Source organism: Stegostoma tigrinum, chromosome 6 (assembly GCF_030684315.1).
Source record: "Stegostoma tigrinum isolate sSteTig4 chromosome 6, sSteTig4.hap1, whole genome shotgun sequence".
Lineage (NCBI taxonomy): Eukaryota > Metazoa > Chordata > Chondrichthyes > Orectolobiformes > Stegostomatidae > Stegostoma > Stegostoma tigrinum.
This window is the reverse complement of record NC_081359.1, coordinates 111,531,212-111,559,040: the sequence shown is the minus strand read 5'-3', so window position 1 is coordinate 111,559,040 and position 27,829 is coordinate 111,531,212. Positions and strand designations below refer to the sequence as shown.

At 42.9% G+C, this 27,829-nt stretch overlaps 1 protein-coding gene across 3 annotated transcripts in view; it reads right to left on the bottom strand.

Moving 5' to 3' along the window:
* pgm2l1 (phosphoglucomutase 2-like 1) overlaps positions 1–27,829 on the bottom strand; it is a 116,946-nt gene that overhangs the window by 6,119 nt on the left and 82,998 nt on the right. For 2 of the 3 annotated variants that reach the window (XM_048532274.1, XM_048532276.1), the window contains exons 8-13: positions 27,478–27,575; positions 17,750–17,930; positions 15,865–15,958; positions 12,311–12,440; positions 10,474–10,663; positions 1,055–1,188 (exon numbers count right to left, since the gene is read on the bottom strand). In XM_048532274.1, the coding sequence (XP_048388231.1) occupies positions 1,055–1,188; positions 10,474–10,663; positions 12,311–12,440; positions 15,865–15,958; positions 17,750–17,930; positions 27,478–27,575 (827 nt within the window). Of the gene's footprint in view, positions 1–1,054; positions 1,189–7,807; positions 8,424–10,473; positions 10,664–12,310; positions 12,441–15,864; positions 15,959–17,749; positions 17,931–27,477; positions 27,576–27,829 lie in introns of those variants that run through there. The other variant, XM_048532275.2, reaches the window with a different exon arrangement.

Below are 27,829 nucleotides of genomic sequence, written 5' to 3'. Positions count from 1 at the left end.
AATGGTCATTGCTCGACACTTATGTGGCATAATTTTTCCTAAGCACTGTCTAGATATTGTTGTAAATGGCACTGATTGTTTCAGTATGTCAGGAATGGAGAATGGTGCTGAACATTGTCATCAGCAAAAATCCCCACTTCTGACCTTGTGTTGGAAATAACGACATTGATCGAGCAGCTAAAGGAGGTTGGGCCTTAGACAATACCCTGAGGAAGATGCCGTAGACTGAAAATGACTGACTACCAACCACCACAACTAAGCTCCCATATACCAGGTATGAGTCTGCCCAGCAGAGAGATATCACCAATTGTCACCGACTCTAGTTTTGCCCGGGCTCATTGATACCACACTTGATCAAATCCAGCCTTGATGTCAAGGGCTCTCACTCTCACCTCATCTCTGGAATTCAGCTGTTTTGTCCATGTTTGAACCAAGGCTGGACTGAGGTTAGGAGCTGAGTGGCCCCAGCAGAATCCAAACATGGCATCGCTGATAAGGTCCAACAAAAACACAAGCAAAAGCAGTTCTAAAGAAGAATCACCAGACTCAAAACGTTAATTGCCGTTTTCTCTGCACAGATACTGTCAGAACTGCTGACTTTCTCCAGCAATTTCTGTTTCATGTTTATTTTAGAACTCCAGCATCCGCAGTTCTTTGAATTATATTGGTGAGTAGGTTAAGCACGGGTTGCCTGATAGCATTGTTGATGACACTTTCCATCACTTTAATGAGGACCTAGTGCAGATTACTGGAGTGGTAACTGGTGGGTAGATGCCACTGACCCTTTCTAACATTTGGACTTCAGATTGGCCTCCATTCTGTTTTCATCAGTGGAGTTGAGTTACAGTCTGACCATGAATTATCTGAGTGGTAAAATGAACTCTTCCAGTTTTAACAAGAAGCCAGACTTATTTTAAGCAAATACTCATGATGGCAATCCTCTCCGCTGTTATGCAGTGTTCTAACCTTTCCATGGTTAGTGAGGAGTAGTCAGAAAATAAAGGTGAGAACCATTGTTCTGATCAGGTTTGCAATCACATTCAGTAACACTAACCTCTGGCCTGGTGGTGCACAGAACTCAGCGTAGTATTTGATCTTTGGCTCAGTGCCACTGGCACGAAGAGTCGCGACACAGCCATTCATAAAGCTGAAGGTGATCATTTGGCTGCTTCTGCTTATGGGCAGCACCTGTCATGGGGAAAGGAATGCAAGTTAGTTTGGAACATTAGAAGAACAGAATGTAAAACCAAGTAAACAATATACAGCACCATGACAGAATTAGATAGAATATATAGCACAGACACAGATCATTCCACCCCACAAATCTATGCTGACATTTGTACTCCACTTGAATTCCTCCCACTTGTACTTATCTAACCCTTATTCAGATGCTTATCTATCCTTCCTTAAACTAATCTACTGTTCTTGCCACCTTATCTATTCTACAATTAACTAAGATGCCTTGACTACAATTCCCAGCCCTGTAAATGTTGCAGCTGAGAAGGGTGAGACTGCTCTAGAATCATAGAATCTCTACAGGCTGGAAGCAGGACTTTCAGCTCATCAAATCTATCCTGACCTTCTGAAGAGCATCCCACTCAGATCCAAACCCGTACCCTATACCTGTAACCTTACATGCACATCCCTGATCACTACGGGCAATTTAGCATGGCCAATCCACCTAACCTGCACCTCTTTGAGCTGTGGGAGATAACCGGAGCACCCAGAGGAAATTCATGCAGACATGGGAGAATGTAAACACCACACAGACAGCTGCCCGAGGCTGGAATTGAACACAGGTCCCTGGCACTGTGAGGCAGCAGCGCTAACCACTGAGACACTGGGCCACCCACCATGCTACCCATTTAGGGCAAATCTGCATTTGGGCAGGATACTGTCAACATGTCTGGACCATTTAGCGACAAACAACCCTGGAGTTATCAGCCCAATTCTTTCAGATCAACTGGATCTACTATGGAGCATGCTCTCTTTGTCATAGCTGCAGATCCTTGGACTGCACCTTAACCTAATAGGACAAGGGAATAAAAGAACTCAGAGCAAATAGATGGTACATCATTGCAAAGACCTTGTCAAAACTATGAAAATATAGATGCAATTTCAATTGCTAATGTCCTGCTGTCATTTTAGCCATGGGACCTGGTAACATGGCTAGTATGTCAAAGTTAAGCACCCACTTCATGCATTCCAAGGACAATAAAAGTCATTCTGGTGAGCATCCTGCTAGCAGCAGATTTTAGGGATTCTTTAATGCTTATATTCGTGAGTGTAGTCAAGACTTAGAATTTAATTAATTAATTGTAAAGAAAATTACTAAAATCCACAATGACAACTATTATTAAATCTGACATTTTGAAAATGTCAGTCATTTGAATAGCATTCAGAGCTACAAGATTTCACCATTGTCAGCTTATTTGATGTGAAAGATCTAACAACCTTCCTTACTGGAAGACCAGATTTATTTGTTGCTTTGACGCACCTGGAAATGACTCAAAGACTTCGAGTTTTAGGTGCATAGTTCTTACAAAGTGACGTTACAGGTAGACAGGGTAGGAAAGGCAGTGTTTAACATGTTTGCCTTTATTGGTCTGAGCTCAAGTATAAGCATTGGGATGTCATGTGGCAGCTATAGCAGGAGACTGCTGAGGCCAGTTTTGGAGTTCTGTGTACAATTCTGGTCATCTTACTATAGGAAGGATATTATTAAATTGGTAAAGTTGCAGAAAAGGTTTACAGGGATGTTACTGGGACTGGAGGTTTTCAGTGATAAACAGAGGCAGGATAAGCTGGGACTTCTATCCCTGGAGCATGGGAACTTCAGGGGTGACCTTGGAGAGGTTTATAAAATAATGAAGGGGCATAGGTAAGGTAAATAATAAGGGTCTTTTCACTAGGATAGGGGAGTTCAAAACTAGGGGGCATAACTTTAAGGTGAGAAGAGAAATGTTTAAAAGGGACCTGAGGGGCAACTTTTTCCATACACAGGGTGGTTCATATGTAGAATGAACTGCCAGAGGTGGTGGTAGATGGGAGGTACAGTTACAACATTTAATGGACATTTGGACAAGTGCATGAACAGCAAGGGTTTAAAGGAATAAAGGCCAAACACAGACAAATGGGACTAGTTTAGTTTAGAAGCCTGGTTGACATGGATGAGTTAGACTGAATGGTTTGCTTGTGCTGTATTTGGCACTTTGATGAAGAGGTTATGGAGATCAAAGGTAATATGACTGCCCTGTAAATAGGGTTTTGCCTCAAGTTATGTTCCACACTTATGGCCACCTTGTGCATATGACCCTGTGATCATGCATGAGTGCACCCTTTTCTGAAGACAAATTTTTTTCTCCTTAGTGCATTACAAGGGAGCGTAAACTTGTTCAAGCACGGATGCTGACCAACATTTACCGAGACTCTACCTCAGTTCAAAGTTATACCCCACTCTCAAAGACCCAAACCAAAGAAACTTACTGTGTTAGCTGTCATTATTTTCCCCGCTGGTTGACAGTTAGCATGTGATCGAAGGAGGTAGACTATCCAGGTCACTATCCCGTGTATGAGCTCCAGCTTCACCCGACATAAGGATACACCATCTTACGCCAGTGTGTATCTCTCACTGTCAACTCCAACAACTTTCAAGCTCCTTATGTGCTCATCTAAGCCTTTTATTTTTTGGTCCCTAATTTTCCCCCTCTTCTGTTTGGCACACCACTTTGTTATGCCATCTACTATGGTCCACTGTCTGTTGATTGAAACAGGGTGATAGTGACTCGTAGAATTCCCCCCTCAAGCACACACCCTCCTGTGCAATATCAGATTGTACTCTTACATTTGGAGTTTCCATCTCTTGTGTCATTATCCATCCAAACACAGTATTAGGTTTTCACGTTAACTGCTGAAAGCCCCAGGACTGACTTGAGAGTATAGCCCTGACTGCATATGGCTGAGATCCCTGGACTGTTTGGACTCGACATGTAAGGTTGATTTTGGTTCAATTCCAGGACTGCAGGAATATCAATCTCTGAATGATTGTAGTTAACCCCTGGACAATGTCCTTGATGCAGCGTTGCACAAACTCCTGACTGACGCTTTGTTCCACCAAAAACTGGTCTGGTTTGACTTTCAGGCATGACTATTCAGTTGAGGCATTTGTAATACGTTTGCCACATAAGCTGCTGGAATGCACTGTAGCATGGCACCATAATGCAACTTGATTGTTCAGTGTTTGCAACCGTGACAAGTTGCCTGCCTTTCTGTCTGTGTTAGTCAAGCAAGTCAAGCCACAGCATTTAAATAAACAATGTGACTGAGCACAAAGAAAGCAAAAGCTATAAATTGCATTTTGTGCAAATGCATGAAATGGGAGGGACCCCAAGCACAGAAAGCCACCTGTAAGGGCCCAATGTAAGATGTTAGCAAGCTCCAATGTGCAGTAGTGATGTCCTGAATTAGCAGATACCAAAGGCTCAACATGGCAGAGTCTCCAAAGGAGTATAAAAAAGGGCACGGGTGAACTTAATAAAAATTAGGAAAGCTACAGGAGTGCATACGATAAGAAAGCATCGGAATTTTTAATGTATGAAGAGCAAGAGAATGACTAGTGAACTGTTACAGGACCTATAGATGACTACTACTATTATCTTCTTGCCCTTTTTAAATCACCTCCATCCAAAAGAATTCTACATCTTCTACAAATTCTACATTTCTTGCTATTGTATTTATTCCATCCCGTGCCAACAACACTACCCCACCACCCTTTCTTTCGTGCCTGCCGTTTCAAACTCACATATCCCTGAATATTTAGTTCCCAGATCTGATCTCTTTGTAACCAAGTCTCTTTAATGGCTATAGAATTTACCTGTTTGCTTGTACTCACTTTGAGTTAATTTACTTTGTTCAAAGTACATACTTTCTAGTAAAAACCCATTAACTTTGCCTTTTTACAACTTTTTTACCCTTTGATCCTAGATACTCATGATTTTCTATGTTTGTATGCCCTGAACCTTCCTAGTTCACTCTTGTACAGGTAAGGTAGGAAATAGTGAGGATGATAGCTGTACATTGTAGGCAGATATCAATGTTCTGATCAGCTGGGCATAGCAGCTGCAAATGGAATTGAACCTGGAAAAGTGTGAGGGATAGCACTTGGAGAGTGCAAACAAGACAAGGGTTATCCAGTGAATAGTACTAGGCTGGAATATACTGAAGATCAAAGGGGTCTTGCCTTGCCGCGCATATTCATAGATCTCTGAATATAGTAGGGCAGGCAGATAAAGGTGGTCAAGAAGGCATATGGGATACTTACCAAGGTACCAAATAGAGGAGCAAGAAGGTTATGTTGGAACGGTTAGCAACACTGGTTAGATCACAACTGGAGTGCCGTTCTAGATGTATTATAAATAGGATGATATTTCACCAGAGGGTGCAGAAGAGAGAGTTATCAGAACGCTGCCTGGATTGCAGGATCTGAGCTAAGAGGAAAGACTAGGTAGGCTGGGGTAGTTTTCCTCGGAGCAGTGAAGGTTGACAGGAGACCTGACAGAGGTGTATAAGATTCTGAGGGGCCTACACAGAGTACACAGAATGCACTTCTTCAATCTGTATAAGGGTGAATAACCAGGAGGCATAGATTTTAGGTTAGTGATTGGAAAGTTCAGAGAACAGCTGAGAAGAATTAATTTTCGCCCAGAAGTTGTGGCTAGTGTGGGGAACACATGGCCTGAAAAGACTGGCTGAGTCAGAAACTCTCATGACGTTCAAGCAGCATTTTAGAAAATGGAATCAGTGTGGCCAGATATTTGCTGATTGGTGCAGGCACAATGGGCTAAATGATCTCCTTTTGTGTTGTGAATGTTCCCAACTCTTTAAGGTCTCAAGACAGAGGCCCAGAGAAGCAGTCAGTAAGCCACTGGGGCAGCATAGTGGCTCAGTGGCTAGCACTGCTGCCTCATAGCACCAGGTTCAGGTGACTGTCTGTGTGGAGTTTGCATGTGCACCCTGTGTGGGTTTCCATTTTCCTCCCACAGTTGAAAGATGTGCAGGTTAGATGGATTGGCCATAGTATCCAGAGATGTGGAGGCTGGGTGGTTTAGCCATGGGAAGATTGCAAGAGTTTTTTTTTTAAGTTATATGAGAGGCAAAAGTGGACAGTGGACCACTAGGAAAGTAGTAATGGGGAACAAAGAAATGGCTGAGGAACTGAAGAAATACTGTGTGTCGGTCCCGTGATAGAACACATGAGTAATATCCCCAGTCTCGGGGTGTGCGTGCGCGTGCACCTGGGCCACAAGGACTATACCAGAGAGTTCTGAAGGAGAAAGTTGAAGACAAAGTGGAGGCATTAGTGGTGATCTTTGAGGAATCACTGGGGTCAGGGAGGGTCCCAGAGGACTGGAAATTCACTTATGTAACCCCCATCCATCCTCCACACCACCCCCGCCCCCCCACCGTTTAAGAAAGGAGTGAGACAAATGATGGAAAATTATAGGCCAACTAGCCTGATCTCGGTCATAGGTAAGATTTTGGAGTCAGTGTTCACTTTATACATAAATGATCTTGATGAAGGAACTGAGGGCATTCTGGATAAGTATGCAGGTGATACAAAGAGTGGTAGAGGGACAGGTTGTATTGAGGAGAGAGGGAGACTGCAGAAGGATTTAGACAGGTTAGGAGAGTGGGTGAAAGAGTGGCAGATGGAGTACAATGTGGGAAAGTGAGGGGCCGCGCACCTTCAGAAATCTGAAGTGCAGAGGGACTTGGGAATCCTAGTCCAGGGCTCCCTTAATGTAAATTTGCAGGTTGAGTTAGTAGTTAGGGAGGCAAATACATTGTTGGTATTTATTGAGGAGACAAGAATAAAGAAGCAGGGATGTAATTCTGAGGCTTTAAAAATTGTCTGACCAGAGCTTTATGGAGTATTGACAGTAATTTTGGACACCAAACCTCAGGTAGGATGTACTGACCCTGCAGCAGGCCAGAGGGTTGTCACGAGAATGGTCCCAAAAATGAAAAGCTGAACATATGAGGAATGCTTGAGGATTCTGGGTTTATACACAGTGGAGTTTAGAAGGATGAGGGGTGATCTAATTGAAACTTACCGAATAGTGAATAGCCTGGACAGAGTGGACATTGGGAAGTTGTTTCCATTGACGGGACAGAGCAGGACCCAAGGTCACAGCTTTAGAGTAAAAGGAAGACCATTTGAAACAGAGATAAGGAGAAACTTCTTCAGCTAAAGAGTGGCAAATCTATAGAATTCATTGTCACAGAAGGCCGTGGAGGACAGGTCATTGAGTATATTTAGTACAGAGATACATATGTTCTTGATTGTCAAGGGTATATCAAAGGTTACAGGGAGAAAGCTGTAGAATGGGGTTGAGAAACTTAATAGCCATGATTGAATGGAATAACAAGTTTTGAGAAGATTTGTAGCTCAGGTTGAGGTTCTGGATGCGAGTTTGCTCGCTGAGCTGAAAGGTTCGTTTTCAGACGTTTCGTCACCATTCTAAGTAACATCATCAGTGAGCCTCCGACGAAGCGCTGGTGTTATGTCCCGCTTTCTATTTATCTGGTTAGGGTTCCTTGGGTTGGTGATGTCATTTCCTGTGCTGGTGATGTCATTTCCTGTTCTTTTTCTCAGGGGATGGTAGATTGGCTCCAAATCAATGTGTTGAAGTGGGACATAACACCAGCGCTTCACCGGAGGCTCACTGATGATGTTACCTAGAATGGTGACGAAACGTCTGAAAACGAACCTTCCAGCTCAGCGAGCAAACTCACATCCATTGAATGGCATAGCAGACTTGATGGACTGAACGGCCTAATTTCTGCTCCTGTCTTATGATTTTATGGTTACGGGGATAGGGTGGGGACTGGGTCTGGGTCAGATGGTCTTCAGAAAGTCAGTATGGACCAAATGGGCCGAATGGCCTCGTCCTACACTATAGGCATTCTATGATTCTAAGTTGCCTCCACCCGATTACTGCTCTGACTTTCAAGTCAGGAATTGTTACTGTCTCGTTTCTCACCTGTTCATGGGAAAATTATGAACTCGGCATAAAGGAGGAGAGATTAGTGTGAAAATAAGGTGCAAAATAAGAACCTTCTGTCCTCAGTGTAGAGGATCAGATATTTCCATATCCCAAATTTGTCACCATTCCGTACGCCATTTAAGAGTTGAAAAAGAATTGCCCCCATTATGTGTTTCTAAAGTCTAAATCATTAATATAAATTATGAAAGTGGTCCTGGTACTGATCCTTGAAGGACAGCATTTCACTCCTTCTGCTGGTCTCATTAACTGTCCGCCTTTTGGTCTTGTGTCTAGCTAGCGAGCAATCCATTCCAATTGCAAGTTGTTGTTGTTGCGACCATTCAATAGAATTAATTCATCACACCGATATATCCTAATCTAAAAACAATGGGAAATATACACAGTAAGACCGGATGAACACAGCAGGCCCAGCAGCATCTCAGGAGCACAAAAGCTGACGTTTCGGGCCTAGACCCTTCTTCAGAGAGGAGGATGGGGAGAGGATTCTGGAATAAATAGGGAGAGAGGGGGAGGCGGACAGAAGATGGAGAGAAAACAAATTAGGTGGAGAGGAGAGTATAGGTGGGGAGGTAGGGAGGGGATAGGTCAGCCCAGGGAAGACGGACAGGTCAAGGAGGTGGGATGAGGTTAGTAGGTAGGAGATGGAGGTGCGGCTTGGGGTGGGAGGAAGGGATGGGTGAGAGGAAGAACAGGTTAGGGAAGCAGAGACAGGCTGGACTGGTTTTGGGATGCAGTGGGTGGGGGGGAAGAGCTGGGCTGGTTTTGGGATGCAGTGGGGAGATTTTGAAGCTGGTGAAGTCCACATTGATACCATTGGGCTGCAGGGTTCCCAAGCGGAATAGGAGTTGCTGTTCCTGCAACCTTCGGGTGGCATCATTGTGGCACTGCAGGAGGCCCATGATGGACATGTCATCTAACGAATGGGAGGGGGAGTGGAAATGGAAATGGTTTGCGACTGGGAGGTGCAGTTGTTTATTGCGAACCGAGCGCAGCTATTTTGCAAAGTGGTCCCCAAGCCGCCGCTTGGTTTCCCCAATGTAGAGGATGCCACACCGGGTACAATGGATGCAGTATACCACATTGGCAGATGTGCAGGTGAACCTCTGCTTTATATGGAAAGTCGTCTTGGGGCCTGGGATAGGGGTGAGGGAGGTGGTGTGGGGGCAAGTGTAGCATTTCCTGCGGTTGCAGGGGAAGGTGCCAGGTGTGGTGGGGTTGGAGGGCAGTGTGGAGAGAACAAGGGAGTCACGGAGAGAGTGGTCTCTCCGGAAAGCAGACAAGGGTGGGGATGTACTCTACATTGGGGAAACGAAGCAGAGGCTTGGGGACCACTTTGCAGAACGCCTCTGCTCGGTTCGCAATAAACAACTGCACCTCCCAGTCGCAAACCATTTCCACTCCCCCTCACATGCTTTAGATGACACGTCCATCATGGGCCTCCTGCAGTGCCACAACGATGCCACCCGAAGGTTGCAGGAACAGCAACTCCTATTCCGCTTGGGAACCCTGCAGCCCAATGGTATCAATGTGGACTTCACCAGCTTCAAAATCTCCCCTTCCCCCACCGCATTCCAAAACCAGCCCAGTTCCTCCCCTTCCCCCCACTGCACCACACAACCAGCCCAGCTCTTCCCCTCCACCCACTGCATCCCAAAACCAGTCCAACCTGTCTCTGCCTCCCTAACCTGTTCTTCCTCTCACCCATCCCTTCCTCCCACCCCAAGCCGCACCTCCATCTCCTACCTACTAACCTCATCCCACCTCCTTGACCTGTCCGTCTTCCCTGGACTGACCTATCCCCTCCCTACCTCCCCACCTATACTCTCTCCACCTATCTTCTTTTCTCTCCATCTTCGGTCCGCCTCCCCCTCTCTCCCTATTTATTTCAGAACCCTCTCCGATGAAGGGTCTAGGCCCGAAACGTCAGCTTTTGTGCTCCTGAGATGCTGCTTGGCCTGCTGTGTTCATCCAGCTGCACACTTTGTTATCTCGGATTCTCCAGCATCTGCAGTTCCCATTGTCTCTGGGAAATAAACACAACTTCCAGCAGCATCTTGTCTCTTTCGATGATAAAATAACATTGTCATATTAGTGGTCAAAACACACCATTGCAAGGCATCAGAGAGCTGCCAATACCCACGGAACTGTAGATAACAAGGTGTAGAGCTGGAGCAACACAGCAAGCCAAGCAGCATTAGAGGTGCAGGAAAGCTGACGTTTCGGGCCTAAACCCTCCTCCTTCATTTTCCTTGTTATCTCAGATTCTCCAGCATCTACAGTTCCTACTACCCATAGTACAGTGCCTCCATGTGATCCAGGGCCAAAGGGATTACCTGTCATTCTACTTGAACAGTTTACAGCTTCCAAATGGCTCATGGGCAACATACAACTTAACATTTATACTTACTGACTTCTTGTTCAGCTGACTACTGTCATATCCAGTAGTTACATCTCTCACATGCAAAATTTCAAATGGCCCACAATAATCTGGATATTGATTGTCTTTTCTGTAGTTTCGAAGTCGATCAAATATTCTTTTGATTGTAGCAGGTTCATAGCATTTAAAGTAGGAAGTCTTGGAGAGGTGATAACCATACCTAAATAGAGGCAGTGAATGTCAACATCCAGTTCGAAATGTAAATACCTTCAGAATACAAGCACGAGCAGCTTTGTAATATGAAGAGAAGAAGACAGAGTCACAGATTGTTATAGCATGGAAACAGGCCCTTCAACCAATTGTGTTTGGGCTTATCAAACATCCAACTATTCAAAATCCCACCTTCCAGCACTCGGCCCATCACCACCTAGGCAATTGTGTTTCAATAACTCATCCAAATACTTGCGAGATCTTGCTTCTACCTCCCTTTCAGGCAGCTCGTTTCAAATACACTGGACAAATTTTCTTCGCCCCTCAAACCCCCTTCTAAATCTTCCACTCATCACTTTCAAACTGCAGTGGTTGTTGCTGCCCCTCTAAGTGGGGATGTTTCCTCCTATTTACTGACTCTCTGCCCCTCAGAGCTTTACAAACCTCAATCAGATCCCCGATTCTTCTCTGCTCCAAGGAAAACAACCCCAAGTCTATTTGGTCTCTCTTCACAACTGAATTGTTCCATCCCAGGCAACGTCCTGGTGAATCTCCTCTGCACCCTCTCTTCTGCAACCACCTTCCTATCGTGTGGTGTCTAGAATGGCACACAGTACTGCAGCTGTGGCCTAACTAAGGTTATTATAGCTCAATCATGACCTCCCTTGGTCTTGTATTCAGTGCCTTGACTGACAGAGTTAAGTGTTCAATTTACCCAATTAACCACTGACCCACCTGTTCTGCTGCCGTCAGGGATTTGTAGACCCATACAACAGTGTCTCTCTGAACTTACCTGATCTTACCATTTATCACCTACTTCACTTGCCTTGTTACTCTTCCAAAAAAAAAATGCAAAACTTCATACTTTTCAGGATTAAAATTTCATTTGCCACTGATCAGCCCAAATAACCTGCCCATCTACAAATTGCTGGAGATCACAATGGGTCAGGCAGCATCCATGGAGAGAAAGCAAGCCAATGTTTTGAGGCTGGATGACTCTTTAATCAGAGCTGACATCAGAGTCTTCATTAACAGCCTTGAGGACACACTGCTGTGCCTCCAAAACCTAGCACACGAGGTGATGAAATCAGTGACACTTCCTGCAGATGTGGCTATCCTGATTGCCAAGAGAATCTAAGATTTCCCACATACTGCAAGTTGTGTAACAGGACTGAGCTGCCTTTCCAGACCCTGTTTAGTCTTAATAAAAATTTTCCTGATTTCATGTTGGTGTTGGGAATAGAACTGTCTCCATGAGGGGCTTCCAGTAGACCCTGTAAGCAACCTCAGGATAGGCCCTGCACCCTCTGTTGTTCAGCCATCATAATATGCTTAATTCATTCCTACAGAAGTAACTCCTTGCTTCACCACTGTTACATATTCTATCTTCCTCACAATCTGGGTCAGTTCTGCAAAAAGGGCAGAACATCATTACAAGTCAGGATTAAAACCAAGGAAGGTTTGCTATTGAGAGTGCAGACATTCATCCTACCTTACTGGGAAGGTGCAGAAATGAGAGTCTGAGTGTGATGTATTTTGAAGGCAATAGACAAAGCAGAACAAGACCAGGAGGCATGAATGTTTAAATATCAGGTCTGCTAAATCACAACAAATCCTGTTCCAATCCTCCTTCAATACCAAATCATATACTACTCACGTTCTGTAAATGTTATTCAATTGATCAGTTATGGTGAGTCTTCTGGTTTCCAGGTATGTTGCTAATTCTGCTACGATGACAGCAGCACTCACCCCATCCTTATCAAGCAATAGTGTACCACATAGAAACCCTAGGAGAGTCAGAGCAAAAATAATCTAATCAAAAGTGTGAATAAAAGAAATCCAAACACAGGCAAGGCAGGCAAGCAAAAAAAAAGCAGAAAGACAACACCGGGTCAATGCTACAGATAAAATTTGATGCAGAGAAGACAGATGATGCATTTTGATAGGAAGAACATAGAAAGAAAGCAGAGCCGCAGGGGCCCTGGATGCACATCAGATCAGGCACTGCGGGTTGAGAGCAAAGTTAATAAAACGCAGAGGTCCTGGGCTTTATTGTTCAGGCCAGGAAGTGCGAAAGCAAGGAAGTTGCGGCAAAGCTATCTATTAAAAAAAAACTGGTGCAACCTCAGCTGGACCGCTGCATCCAACTCCTGGTGCCACACTTCAGGAATGTGATGGCATTACAGACAGTGCAGAAAAGTTTCAGGAGAATGATTTTTTTCATCCTAGAACCAGTATAAGAGTATATTGGATAAGTTGGGACTTTTTAACCTTACAGAAGAGAAGGTTGTGAGAAGATTAAATAGAAGTGTTCAAATCATTAGGGGTCTGGACAAAGTACATAGGAAGACACTGTTCCCATCAGTGAACAATGGGTGTTCTGTCATGTAATCATTCAAAGATTCTAGGTGGTGATAAAGCAAATGAATAATTTCAATACTGAACAATGTCAAGCTGTACAAAAAGTCCAAATACTAATAATACACTTTACAAATTCAAGTCCCAGAATGTTTGAGAATTTGAACTTAAATTCCATTTTTAATAACTAGAAATCAAATCACAAAATGATAATAAAGTTGTCTGATTTCAATTAAAAATCCAATTGAATCACAGAGTCACAGAATGGTTATAGAAAGAGGCCATTTGGCATCTGCACTGGCTCTGAATTAGCACTGCATCTAGTAGTCTTCCTCCACCTTCTCCACACAATACTGCACATTTTTCCTTTTTAGACAGCTTCGATTCAAAGCTTTGATTGAGCCTGCCTCCATCACAGTCTTGCGCAGTGCATTCCAAATCCTAAATACTTGTTTCTCCTTATGTCTGTATTGCTTCTTGGGCCTCTCATTCTCGATTCTTCCACCAATTCTGTATCTACCCATTCTGTTCAGTCCTCTCATGATTAAATAGCTCCATCAAATCACATCTGAATCTTCACTTTGCCAGTACACAACTGGAATCACATCCCTGGAACCACTCTTGTGAACCTTTTGCACTCTCTCTAGTGCTTGCTCATATTTTCCAAGTGCTCAGAACTGGATGCAATATTCTAGTTCAATATTCTGTTTTATACAAATTATAATAACTTCCTTACTGTATTAAAAATGTAATGGATGTAAAAAAAGAAATCTAAAAACAGAAAATGGTGGAGAAATTCAGCAGGTCTGACAGCGGAATGTTCTGAACAAGAATCATATCAAACTTGGAGAGTGTCTAATGTCACTCCAGTATACAAAAAGTGAGGTAGAGAGAAAACAGGGAATTACAGACCAGTAAGCCTAACATTGGGAGTAGGGAAAATTCTCAAATCCATTATCAAGGATTTTATGGCACAGCATTTAGACAGCAGTGGCAGGATCAGACAGAGTCAGCATGGATTTACGAAGGGGATATCACGCTTGATAAATCTGTTGGAATTGTATGAAGATGAGGCAAGCAAAGTTGACAAGGGGGAGCCAGTCAATGTAGTATATTTGAACTTTCAGAAAGCATTTGGCAAAGTCCCACTTAAGTGATTAATATGCAAGATTAAAGCGCATGGGATTAGGGGAAGTGTATTGAGATGGATGGAAAACCATTAGCGAGAGGAAACAGAGTAGAAATTAATGGATCCTTTTCGAATTGCCAGGTGGTAACTAGTTGGGTGCCACAGGAGTTAGTACTGGGACCCCAGCTAATCACAATGTATATTAATGATTTGGATGAGGGAACAAAATGTAACATCTCCAAGTTTACAGATGATACCAAGTTGGGTGGGAGGGTGAGCTGTGACGAGGATACAGAGATCCTTTAGCATGATTTCGACAGGTTGGGTGACTGGGCAAATCAATGGCAGATGCAGTATAATTTGGATAAATGTTAAGTGATTCTCTTCTGAATCAAAAACAAGAAAGCAGATTACTACTTGAATGGCTGTAAATTAGGAGAGGGGAGTGTGCAGCAGGACTACGGTGTCCTTGTGCACTAGTCGCTGAAGGTAAGCATGCAGGTGATAAAGAAGGCAAATGGTATGTTGGCCTCCATTGTGAGAGATTGAGAGTACAGGAGCAGGGATGTGTTGTTGCAGTTGTCTAGGGCCTTGGTGAGGCCACACTTCAAATCGTGTGCAATTTTGGTCCCTTTTCTGAGGAAGGATGCTCTTGAGGGAGTGTAGCGAAGATTTACCAGGCTTATTTTGGGGTGGCGGGTCTGACAATATGAGGAGAGATTGACTAGGTTGCTGTTTTCGCTGGAGTTCAGATGAATGAGGTGGGGTGGGATCTCATAGACACTTATAAAATTCTAACAGTACTGGACAGGGTAGATGCAGGGAGGTTGTTCCCGATGGTGGGTATGCCCAGAACCAGGGGTCACAGTCTGAGGAATCAAAGCAAACCATTTAGGATGGAGATGAGGAGACATTTCTTCAACCAAAGAGTGGTGAGCCTGTGGAGTTTATTACCAAAGGAAGCAGTCAATGCCAAAACATTGAATGCATTCAGGAGGCAGGTAGATAAAGCACTTGGGGTGAATAGGATCAAAGATAATGGGAAGAAAGCAGGATTAGGCTACTGAGTTGGACAATCTGTCATGACTGTGATGAATGGAGGAGCATGCTTAAAGGGCCAGATGGTCGTCTCCTGCTCCTGTCTTCTGTTTCTATGAATGTCAACTCTGTTTTTCATTCCCCTCTCTTTCTGTCTCTCTCTCTCCCTGACACATGCTGTCAGATCCACAAAGTTACTCCAAAATTTCCTGTCTTAATAAGCTCCTTTTCTTTTAATCCTATACCCCAATTAAATAAACTCTGGAGTACTGTATGTTTATTAATCATTTTCACAACCTGCTCTATCACCTTTAAATGACTTGTGCGTACACCCAGGTCCTCCAGATGCCCTTATAAATTTTATTCATTACGTTTTGATTTACAAATGCTCTTTAGGGAGGAGATGGGCTGAGATACAAACCAATTTAAAACAAAATCACATAATTCACACAAATTTGGATGGTCAGCAGTGATTTCACAGCAAAGATATGGTTTGAAACACTGCTGATGTTTATAATGATTCTTGATTGAAATAATTAATTACATTAGCAGAACTACTGAACTGAATTTCAGCCTTGTAATTCACATGTATAGAATGGTGGCAAGTCTAGAGCAATCACAGACAAGTCTTCTGGCAAAAACAAGACTTTACCAGAAGAGAGAGAAGGCACAGGAATACTGCTTACCAATGGACTCTTCAAATGCAAAGAGTACTTCTTTTCCACCTTGCAAGAGTTCGTCAATTCGATTTCCAATCCACTTAAACCCCGGCAAGGTTTCCTAAAACAAAACAAGTATCACAGTTAACAGCTAAGTATTACTCCAGGTGGTAAAATAGGAATGGACTGTAGAACAGACATGGGCTGGATTCTGCCTTTTGACTTGCTCTGTGTAAAATATTACATGCAATTTTTAAACTCAGTATATGAGTAAACACCTTGTAACATGAACATATTCTGGTTTATTTAGCGAAATCAGGATTAACAAGTGTAGTAATCATAGAATTACTGAGGCATCTCAAGACCTGATTGGGAAGCTACGTTTATCCCTGGGGTGACGGGGGGAGTGGAATAAACTATCCCCCTTCTCACTGTCATTCAGTAACTTGTGCAGGAAAAGTGCATGTTGAACAATGGGTACATGATTGAGAAGGTGTTAATCAGAACAGAGTTGAGGAGAAACTTCTTCACCCAGAGAGTGGTGGATATGTGGAATGCTCTGCCCCAGAAGGTGGTGGAGGCCAACTCTCCGGATACTTTCAAGAAAGAGATGGATAGAGCTCTCAAAGATAGTGGAATCAAGGGTTATGGGGACAAGGCAGGAACAGGATACTGATTGTGGATGATCAGCCATGATCATAATGAATGGTGGTGCTGGCTCAAAGGGCTGAATGGCCTACTCCAGCACCTATTGTCTATTGAATTTTTAAAACTTATTTCTTAGGTGACAGAGTCACTGCCTGGGTCATCCAGAACTTAAGTGAAGTCTCAACAAGAGGGGTTAATATCTTTCTAAGGCAAATTCGCCGAATTATTTGTACTTCTCATCATCTCTAGAGAGGAAAGTCCATGCCATATGTCAATGAATTGAGATACCATACCAAACAACTGTATGTATTTCTATTTCAAATTGATAAATAAAATTTGAAGTAGACCAATCTGGATCCCCAATTAGCCACATGCAGCCTGTATTTAATGTACCACATCACGCTGTTCTGAAATTAGAACATAGAACATAGAAAATTACAGCACAGTACAGGCCCTTCGTCCCTCGATGTTGTGCCGACCTGTCATACCGATCTCAAGCCCATCTAACCTACACTATTCCATGTACGTCCATATGCTTGTCCACTGACAACTTAAATGTACCTAAAGTTGGCGAATCTACTACCGTTGCAGGCAAAGCGTTCCATTCCCTTACTACTCTCTGAGTAAAGAAACTACCTCTGACATCTGTCCTATATCTTTCACCCCTCAATTTAAAGCTATGCCCCCTCGTGCTCGCCGTCACCATCCTAGGAAAAGGGCTCTCCCATCCACCCTATCTAACCCTCTGATTATTTTATATGTTTCAATTATGTCACCTCTCAACCTTCTTCTCTCTAATGAAAACAGCCTCAAGTCCCTCAGCCTTTCCTCGTAAGACCTTCCCTCCATACCAGGCAACATCCTAGTAAATCTCCTCTGCACCCTTTCCAAAGCTTCCACATCCTTTGTGGATTAGTGACTTTTACTGGGGCGATGCTATTGATGTTAAGTAGCTAAGTATCAGGTGATATCAGGAAGTTGTAGGTGGAAGAGTAACACCTTCACAATCATATACCCTTTGTTCAACATACACTTATCCTGCACAAGTTACTGAATGACAGTGAGAAGGGGGATAGTTTATTCCACTCCCCCCGTCACCCCAGGGATAAACGTAGCTTCCCAATCAGGGTCTTGAGATGCCTCAGTAAAAGGGACCTCATCTCAAATCCGATTCCAGATTATTTTCTGAAAATCTCGTTTCTAAAAAGAAGCATATTTATTAAAAACATTAAAATTTCTGAAATGCTGTAAAATTGTACCTCACCTCAAAGTGAAAGCCTTCGTGAATTGCGAGTGCCTGCAAGATTTTAGATGAGACTGTGGTTGCCAGCATATACACATCCTTCACATCAGCTGGATCTGGATGTTTGTCCTTCCAACACTTAAACATCCACCACCCAAGGAGAGCCCCAAGCTCATTTCCAGAAAACACCTTCCAACTGCCACTGAAACAAGAGCATGAAGCAGATCTCATTATACTGTCAGATAGCTTTTGGTAACATTTCTGTATGAATCTGTGTGTTCTTTGAGGTTCTGGAACTGAGGAATAGGGCTAATGTATCATTGTCTTCATGATCATTCACCATTGTTATTTAGAGTTATGCAACAGTGAGAGACACATTTCCCAGCGTTGGGAATTGTGCCACATTTGTGTTAAACATCTTTTCCCCGCTCTTAAAGCCAGACTCTTGCTGCAGTAAGGTTTTACAGTGTTCTAGTGCTCATCATGTGGCCACTCTTGAGATGCACAAGTTATCTTACTGAAGAGGGAACTACAGCTCAACTAGTCTACGACTAACATGGAGAGGGGCCCTGGCCATTTGTCCATGTGTTTTTTGAAAACTTCCCCGAGTCATAAATCATCAAGCCCAACAGTAAATATCCAGCCTTCATAAGCAAACTCAACACATGCTAAGAGCTGAATGGAGCAGCTTAATATTAGGGCAGAACTCCTCCTTCAGTCATACATTCACTAGGCGAGCTAAACATTCTTTTAATTGACCAACTGTACAATCATTTATCAGTCACCTATCGTTTACTCCCTATCCCACCCACCTCCCTATTTTTTGCATATAAATTGACATTTTCCCAGCCTCTATCAGTTCTGAGGAAGGGTCACTGGACCCAAAACGTTAACTATTTTTCCCTTCACAGACGCTGCCAGACCTGCTGAGCTTTTCCAGCAACTTTGTTTATGTTCCTGATTTATAGCATCCACACTTCTTTTAGTTTTTAACTGTATAATCAAGTTCAATGATTCAACTTCTAAAACCAAAACTGAAATTGACAGAAATCCTTCACAGACATTTCTTTTATAATATATTCAAACTGCATTACACTATAAATGATTTGACTCTGGCCAATTCCTCATTTCCTTTCAGAATGTGATGGTGGGCTGCCTGAAGATACTAACAAAGACTTCAGGGAACCCACAAGTTCCAGCTCATGATGTGAAAGGTGTGATCAGATAATTATGAGCAATAATGATTCACAGAAAAATCTATTTCAAACCTGTCAAAATTTTCAGATTATTCCAAATTTATACATTTTAGGTAGGGTGTAGAAGTGCGACAAAATATTGTTTCGTTTTGTGAAAAAGGTCACAGAAAATGCACTAACTCTGTTTTCTCTATCTCTCTGACAGCCTGAGTATTTTTTGGTTTTTACTGGAGACAGTGCGTGTATGGGTGATCCCTCCTAAACACATGACTGAAAGCAGTTTCATTCTTACCCAAACAGCCAATTAGGGGCAAATGGGTGTGTACGGAAATGTCACCAGACTAATAATCCAGAATGCAAGGAGAAATGGGACATTGGTTCGAATCCTACATGGCAGATGGTGAAATTTGAATTCAGTAAAAAAAATCTGGAATATAAAGCCAGCCCAATGATAAAAACGTTTCCACTGTCGGTTGTTGTAAATATTCATGATTCACCAAAGCCCTTCAGCTCATGTGGTTCCAGACCAACAATTTGGTTGCACCTTCATTGCCCTTTGGGCAATTAGGGATGGGCAATCAATATTGTGTGAATTTAAAAAAAAATCAATATGAACAAATATCAGTTGTCATTAGTTGAAGATCCAGCTGTGGTGGCAACTGTGCCGAGCCTGATCCTGCCTTTACCCAACAGGGGATTGGTTAGCTCAGTTGGCTGGATAGCTGGCATGCAATGCAGCGTGATGCCAACATCAGCTGAGCTTACCATGAAAGACTCTCTTCCTCAATCTCTCCCCTTACCAGAGGTGTGGTGACCCTCCGGTTAACCCAGTGCCAGTCATCTCTCTGGTCTGATAAGACTATGGTGACCTTACCCAACAGCCACACTCTCCAGCCTAAGAGAGTGGGCACAGCGCAGAAGCAAGAAACATCAATTCCCAATTTGCTGTTCCTGTTGCCTTGCCTAAGATCAGCAGTTAGTTGTAGCCCATCTTAGAGACCACTGGACATGGAATTAGGTTCAAACACAATGTTTCTGAGCTCCACACAATTCAGTGTCAGCACAGGCCAAGAATTCATTTTGTACGAACTTTGAACAAAAACTACCAAATCCAAAGGAAAAAAAAAGACTCCCCAAAAAAAAGCCTATTATTAAAAACCTTAGTCATGATTTTCAAGATAATATTTATTCTTGTAAATTACTGTGGCAACATTTCATATTCCGTTTTGCCACATCATAAGGTGGCTTTTTGAAATGGAATTCAGATAGTTTTCTCTCCGTTTGTTTCCAATCACATTAAAATAATTCAGCTCGAGGACAGGAAATGCAGCATTCAATTTATTAATACAATTTCATTTTCAAATGCGTTACTTCGGGACAGACTGGAGGCAAACAACATGTGACCAAGTCAGTTACCAATTCTGATGCAATGCCAAGCAATGGAATGCAGTCCCATAATGGAAAAGTCCCTTCACTGGACAATGACCTTTGGTATGAAACTGGCCCAATACCACTTAACTTTCTTTGAACATCTATAAACGTAATGTATAATTAAACATTTTGTTTAAAAAGCAGTGAAGTGCCCCAGCATGTCTGGAACTGTAGGCTGCTTGCAGGCTATATCCTCATGACTCCCACATGATTTATTCACTTCCCTGAAAAGTAATTCTATTACATTGCAGATATAACGCAGTGTGGAGCTGGAGAAACACAGCAGGCCAGGCAGCATCAGGGGAGCGGGTAAGTTGATATATCTCTAACTCCCGCATCTGCAGTTATAGCTATCTCTGTTATGTTGCAAGGTGCTTTACAGGTCAGCAAGAGTGCACACATTATGTGTTTGTTCCATTCTCTAGGGAGATGTGACAACAGCTGGCTAAGCCAGCATGTACTGCCCATCTCTAATTGCCTGCTGACAGGGTGGGGGTGAGCTACTTTCTTGACCCACTACAGTTTACATGGCATCAGTACATAAAGTCATAAGAAATAGGCACAGAACGAGGCCATTTAGCCCACTGAGTCTGTTCTGCCATTTGATCATGGCTGATATGCCTCATTCCCCCCGTTTTCCTGCCTTCTCCATATATCCCTTTAACCCATTACCAGTTAAAAATCTGTCTAACTCCTTATATTTACTCACTGTCCCAGCATCCACCACACTTTGGGGTAGTGAATTTCATGATTCACAACCTTTTGGGAGAAGTAGTTTCTCCTCAACTCTATTTTAAATTTGCTCCCACTTATCCTAAGACCTCTCGTCCTGGAATGCCCTATGGAAGAATCTGCTCCACATCTATTTTATCTACACCTTTTATACCCCAATTTGAATTCCCCTCATTCTTCTAAATTCTACAGAGAGTATAGGCCTAAATTGTTCAATTTCTCTTCATACGACAAAGCCTCTCATCTCTAGGGCCAATCTAATGAACCTCCTCTGAACTGCCTCCAATGCCATTGCAATTTTCCCTCAAATAAGAGGACCAAAACTGTGCACAATATTCCAGGTGCGGTCTCACCAATGCCTTGTATAATTGCAACAATATTTTCTCACCTTTATAATCTATTATTTTAGCTATAAAAGTCAACATTTCATTTGTTTTCTTTGTTATCTGCTGTACAAGGACACCCAGATCCCTCTGTACTGGAGTACCCCGAAGCCTCTCCCCATTTAGATAGTAGGTCGCTTTCCCATTTTTTGGGCCAAAATGCTAGAAAACCTTATATTTACCCACATTAAGCTCCATCTGCCACATTTTGGCCCCTAACTATCTACATCCATTTGTAAGGTTCTTACTTCCTCATTGCTATTTACCATCCTACCTATTTTTGTCAGCAAATTTGGCTACAGAGCCTTCTATCTCTGTATCCAAGGACCAAACTCTGCGGCACCCTACTTGTTACTAATTGCCATCCAGAAAGAAACCCATTTATCCCGACTGTCTTCTGTCAATCAGCCTGTCACCTAACCAAGCCAATAAATTATCCCTAATCCCATATGATCCAACCTTGTGAATTAATCTTTTGTGTGACACCTTATCAAAAGCCTTCCAGAAGTCCAGACATTTTACATCTGCTGGATCTCCATTAAATGCTTTGCTTGTTACATCTTCGAAGAACTCTAGCAAATTAGTCAAACGTGATTTGCCCTTCATAAAACCATGCTGACTCTGATGGATAACGTAATTGATTCTAACATTTTTCCAACAACAGATGTTAAGCTAACTGCTCTGTAATTTCCCACATTTGCCTCCCTCCCTTTCTGAATAGGAGCATTACATTAGCATTTCTCCAATCTACTGGAACCTTTCCCGTGTCCAGAGAATTTTGGAATATTGTAACCCATGGATCCACTCTGTGCTGTCATTTCCTTCAATACCCTAGGATGTAGGCCATCAGGCCGGGAGGACTTGCCTACCCTCTATCCTAATAGTTTGCCGAGTACCTCTTCCCTATTGATGTTGATTGTTCTAAATTCAACCCTTTCTATTGTCTCCAACTTGCCCGTTCCAATAGGAATGGCACTCGTGCTCTCCACAGTGAAAACTGAGGCAAAGTACTGATTTAGCTTCTCTGCCATTTCAGCATTCCCAATTCACAACTCTCTGGTTTCAACATCTAAGGGACCAACATTCACCTTAGAGACTCTCTTCCTTTTTATATACCTATAGAAGCTTGTGCTATTCTTTTTCATATTTTGTACTAGTTTTCTTTTGAAAATTTACCTTAGTTCTATTTTTTTAGTATCCCTTTGTTTAGGGCTTGAAAGTTTCCCAATCCTTCTGTCTGCCACTCCCTAAGCAATATGGTATGCCTTAGTTTTTGACTTTATATTGTCCTTGATCTCCTTGTTTAGCCATAGATATTTTTTACCACCCTTACCGTCTTTCTTCCTCACTGGGATATATTTTAGTTGTGAGGAATTGAGTAGCTCCTTAAACAACTGCCGCTGCTCATCTGCTGTCTTACCATTTTGCATTCCTGCCCAATCTACTCAGACCAAATCTGTCCTCATGCCTATGTAATTCCCTTTGTTTAATTCCAGAACACTATTGTGGGTCCCAATTTTCTCACCCCCAACTGAATTTTGAATTCTATCACACTCTGGTCACTACTCCCTACAGGATCCTTAACTATGATGTCACCAATTAATCTCTTTTCATTATACAATATCAAATCCAGAGTAGCCTACTCCCTCATTGTTTCTTGGGGCAGTATGTTGTGGAACCAATTTCTAACACATTCAATGAACTCTGCCTCCAGGCTACTCTTACTAATTTGATTCTTCTAATCTATGTACATGTTAAAAACCACCCATGAGTATTGCCAAGGCTTTCTTGCAAGCCTCTAATATTTCCTAGTTTATACTGTGCCCCACTGCAGAACTACCACTTGGGGACCCATAGATTACTTTTACCAAGTGCTTCGTCCCTTTGCTATTTCTTCTTATTTCCATCCAGACTGATTGCACATTTTGATCTCCTGTGCTTACGTCATTTCTCATGACAGCACTGATTCCTTCTTTCACCAGCAAAACCACAGGACCCCTTTTTCCTTTCAGTCTATCTTCTCTGAAATGGGGAGTCCCATTGGATATCCAATTCCCAGACCTGGTGTCCTTGTAACCATACCCCAGTAATCACTACCAAATCCCTTTTGTTTTTATGTGCACCATTAACTCATTAATTTTGTTTCAAATCCTCTACAAATTTAAATACAATGCTTTTAAATTTTTGCTACTGGTAAATTTCCACACTCTTTTATAAACCTTGGTGTATAAAGACAAAGACAATCACCCGTTCTGTCCCTCACCTTTATTGTCTGGTAACCATCCACGACATCACTAACCCGTGCTCTTACCTCCTCCTTTAATTTGGGTTTTCTAATTTCCCCTACAACTGAACTCTCCCTGCACCTCCCCCAATGTAGTTTAAAGACCTGTCTACAGCCCTAGTTATGTGATTTGCTAGGACTTTTATCCCAGCATGATTCAGATGAAGACCATCCCATCAGAACAGGTCGCATTTTCCCTAGTACTGGTGCCAATGCCCCATGAATTCAAAACCATTTCTCCCACATCAATCTTTATGCCACACATTTACCTGCTTAATTTTATTGACCCTGTGCCAATTAGCTCATGTCTCAGGTAGTAATCCAGCGATTACTACCTTTTTGGCTTTGCTTTACAATTTATCTTCTAGCTGTGCGTACTCCTTTAGCAGAACTTCTGCCCTAGTTTTATCTATTTTGTTGATATCTACATGGACCACGACAACTGGATCATTCCCCTACCACTCCAAGTTCTTCTGTAGCCCAGGTATGATATCCCGAAGCTGAGCACCAGTTAGGCAACACAACCTCAGGGACTCTCAATCCTGGTCATAGACAACAGTGTCTATGCCCAAACTATACTATCTCCAATTACAATTACATTTATCTTTTCTGCCCCCACTTGAATGGCTCCCTGCACCATGGTGTTGTGGTCAGTCAACTCATCTTCCCTGCAGTCCCCGTGCCCATCCACACAACAAGCAAGACTCTTGAACCTATTGGGCAAGGATGGGGGCTCAGGCTCTGCAACATTACTTTCTAGATCCCTCTACCTGCCTCACTCTCAGCCATACTTTCCTGTCCATGCATGGTACTGTTAGGCAGAAAAGCCTGGGTGACTGCCAGGCTGTGCCATTAAATCTCCAAAGTTGTTGACAATGCAAAACTTGGAAGAGAATGGGCAGACGCATGACAGTCAAAATTTATTGCAGAGAAGTGGTAGTACAAGATATACAATGGTAAAGATGTGCAGAATTGGAGACATCTGGGAGTGTAAATAAGCACAAAATTGCAGGTGCATGGCAGGTCAAGAAAGTATTTAAAAGGCATACAGGATCCCAGGGTAGATTAGCAGACACACAGAAAAGCAAGAAAATTATGCTGAACCCTTCTAAAGCACCAGATTGTTTTCAGTTGGAGAACTGTGTTAATTTCTAGGCTTTGTGCTTAATGAAGGATGTAAGAAACTTCAGAGAAGGTGCAGAAATGCTTTATGAGAATTGTGTCGCGATCTCTGGTAGGTCTGTCTTGCGGGTGGGGCAGCGTGTACCTAGGGATGGTAATGGAGGTGTCTGAAACTTGGCTGCATGATTTGGCAACAAAGACAACGTCAGATTGTTGTTTAGCGAGATTGTGGGACAGAGCTCCCAATTTCTGGCACAGGTCCCCAGATACTGTCACTTGTGCACATACACACAATAAAGGCAAAAATAAGCTGAATTGTCTCTCTGCAGACAGAAATTTTTTAAAAAATGGAAAAAAGAAAAGCAAATTCCTGGCCAAAGGGTGTTCCTCTTGAAGGTAAAAGAAACGAAAAGGCCTCTTCTGGAGTACTGTGTCCAGTTCTGCTTGGCCTGTTAGAGCAAGGATACTATTAAGCTGGAGAGGGTTCAGAAGAGATTTACCTGGATGTTGCCAGGAATGGAGGGTTTGAGTTATGAGGAGCGGCTGGAAAAGCTGGGGCTTTTTTCACTGGAGCGTAGGAGGTAGAGAGGTGACCTTATAGAGGTTTTTAAAATCATGAAAGATATAGATAAGGTGAATGGCAAGTCTCTTTTCCCTAGAATGGGGGGGGGGGTGGATTTCAAGATGAGGGGATATATTTTTAAGATGAGAGGAGGAAGGTTTAAAAAAAAGACATGAGGGGCATTTTTTAAAGACACAGAGTTGTTCTTGTAAGGATTAAACTTCCAGAGGAAGTGGTGGATGCAGATACCTAAACGTCTTTCAAACATTATGACTGTAAGTACGTGAATAAGAAATGTTCACAAGGTTATGGGCCAAGTTTAGTTTGGGATTATGGTTGGCATGAATTGGTTAGACCAAAAGGGTCTGTTTCTGTGCTGATGATTCTGTAATGTTCTAAACTCTGTCAATGTGATGTTCCTTGCTATTATCATTTCTGGGCCTCTGGTGTCAAGGTTGATGCTGGGTGGTCTATTGCGTTGTGCCTTTCATTCAACTTTGATACACCAGTGTTGGTTGCTCAAATGCATAGGGGAGTTTGGAGTAAATCACATCACTGAGTCGAGAGTCAGGCAAGGCCAGAACAGATAAGGATGGTAGATTTCTTTCCTTGAAGGAATCAGTAGTGAACTAAAACTAGACTGGTATGTAAACCAACATTTTTCTGGTTACGATAACCAAGTGTGAAGCTGGATGAACACAGCAGGCCAAGCAGCATCTCACGAGTACAAAAGCTGACGTTTTGGGCCTAGACCCTGGCTACCATCAGTTCTGAGGAAGGGTCATCTGACCCGAAATGTTAACGCTGATTTCTCTTCAGAGGCTGCCAGACCTGCTGAGCTTTTCCAGCAACTTCTGGTTTTATTCCTGATTTACAGCACCTACAGTTCTTTTGGTTTTTATAAAACTGGATTGCATTTTTTTAAAATGGCAGGTTTCATGGTCACCATTACTAAGACTAGCTTTCCAATACAGATTTATTAACAAATTTAAATTTTCCACTGGCACTCAGATTAAAAATTCAACACAATGATCCATCTCAACGAATGCTTCTAAAGGAAAAGTTCCTTTCTTTTTAAGAGGATGCATACAATGATATGTAAATGAGCTATAATTAGTAAAGTCATGCCAACATTTCTGTCTCAGGCCTGCTGCAATGCTCCAGTGAAGCTCACTGCAAGCTGGAAGTGCAACAATTCACCTTCCACCTGAGGGCTGTAAGCCTCAGTATTCAATACTGCATTTAACAATTTGAGAGCATTAACATCTCCTTCCTTGTCTATTACCTATGGCCACAAACCTAAGCCCTATCATGAAATGGGCTGCTTTCAGCACAGTCAACCCATTTTTCAATTACTCAGATTCTACTATCACCCATCCAGCCTCTCTTCATCCCTGGCTTACTATTAACAATCCCTTCGGCTGCCCACTCTTCTTCTCTCTCTGGGCTCTGTCTCCATCTATCTGTTCACTCCTATCCCCTATACCCCAACCCCGAACCCCCATCAATCAGCATAAATACCATTTTTCCCAAGCTGCTTCCAGTCCTGAAAGTGTTGTCACTGGACTCAAAACTTTAACTCTGTTTTCTCTCCACAGATGCTGCCCAACCTACTGAATTTATCGAGCACTTTGTCTTTGCCTTTGTTTGTTTCAGATCTTCAGCATCCAAAGTTACTTGTTTTATATTAAATAAATATTTGCATATATCTAAGTTAACAAGGTGTAGGCAGGATGAACACAGCAGGCTAAGCAGCATCAGAGCAAGAAAGCTGACGTTTCGGGTCTGGACCTTTGTTCAGAAATGATTTCTGAAGGGTCCAGACCTGAAATATCAGCCTTCCTGCTCCTCTGATGCTGCTTGACCTGTTGCGTTCATCCAGCTCTATACCTTGTTATCTCTGATTCTCCAACATCGGCAGTTCCTGCTATCTTTGCATATATGTAGTTGTGGATAGTAGCTGTTTTAATTAGAACTTCAATTTTTAAACAAATAGGCATGTTAGAACTGCCTTGTAAAATGTAATTACTGATACTCACTCTTCTTGCTGTTCTGCAACAGCCAGTCTGTCTGCATCAGGGTCTGTGGCCAATACAACTCGAGCAGCTTCTCTCTCAGCCAGCTTGATTGCAAGAATCTAGTAAAACAGAGCAGGGAAAGGTCACATCAGCTAGGTCCTATTTACAGCAATGCAAACACATTGCAGACTGGCTGAAAGACAGAGCGAGAGAGAGACACAGACAGAGAGCGAGAGCGAGAGGCACACACACGGGGGGGGGGGGGGAAGACAGCGAGACACGGTGGAGGGGGGAAAGAGAGAGAGAGCGCGAGAGAGAGACACACACGGTGGGGGGGGGAGAGCGCGCGCGCGAGAGAGAGAGAGAGAGAGAG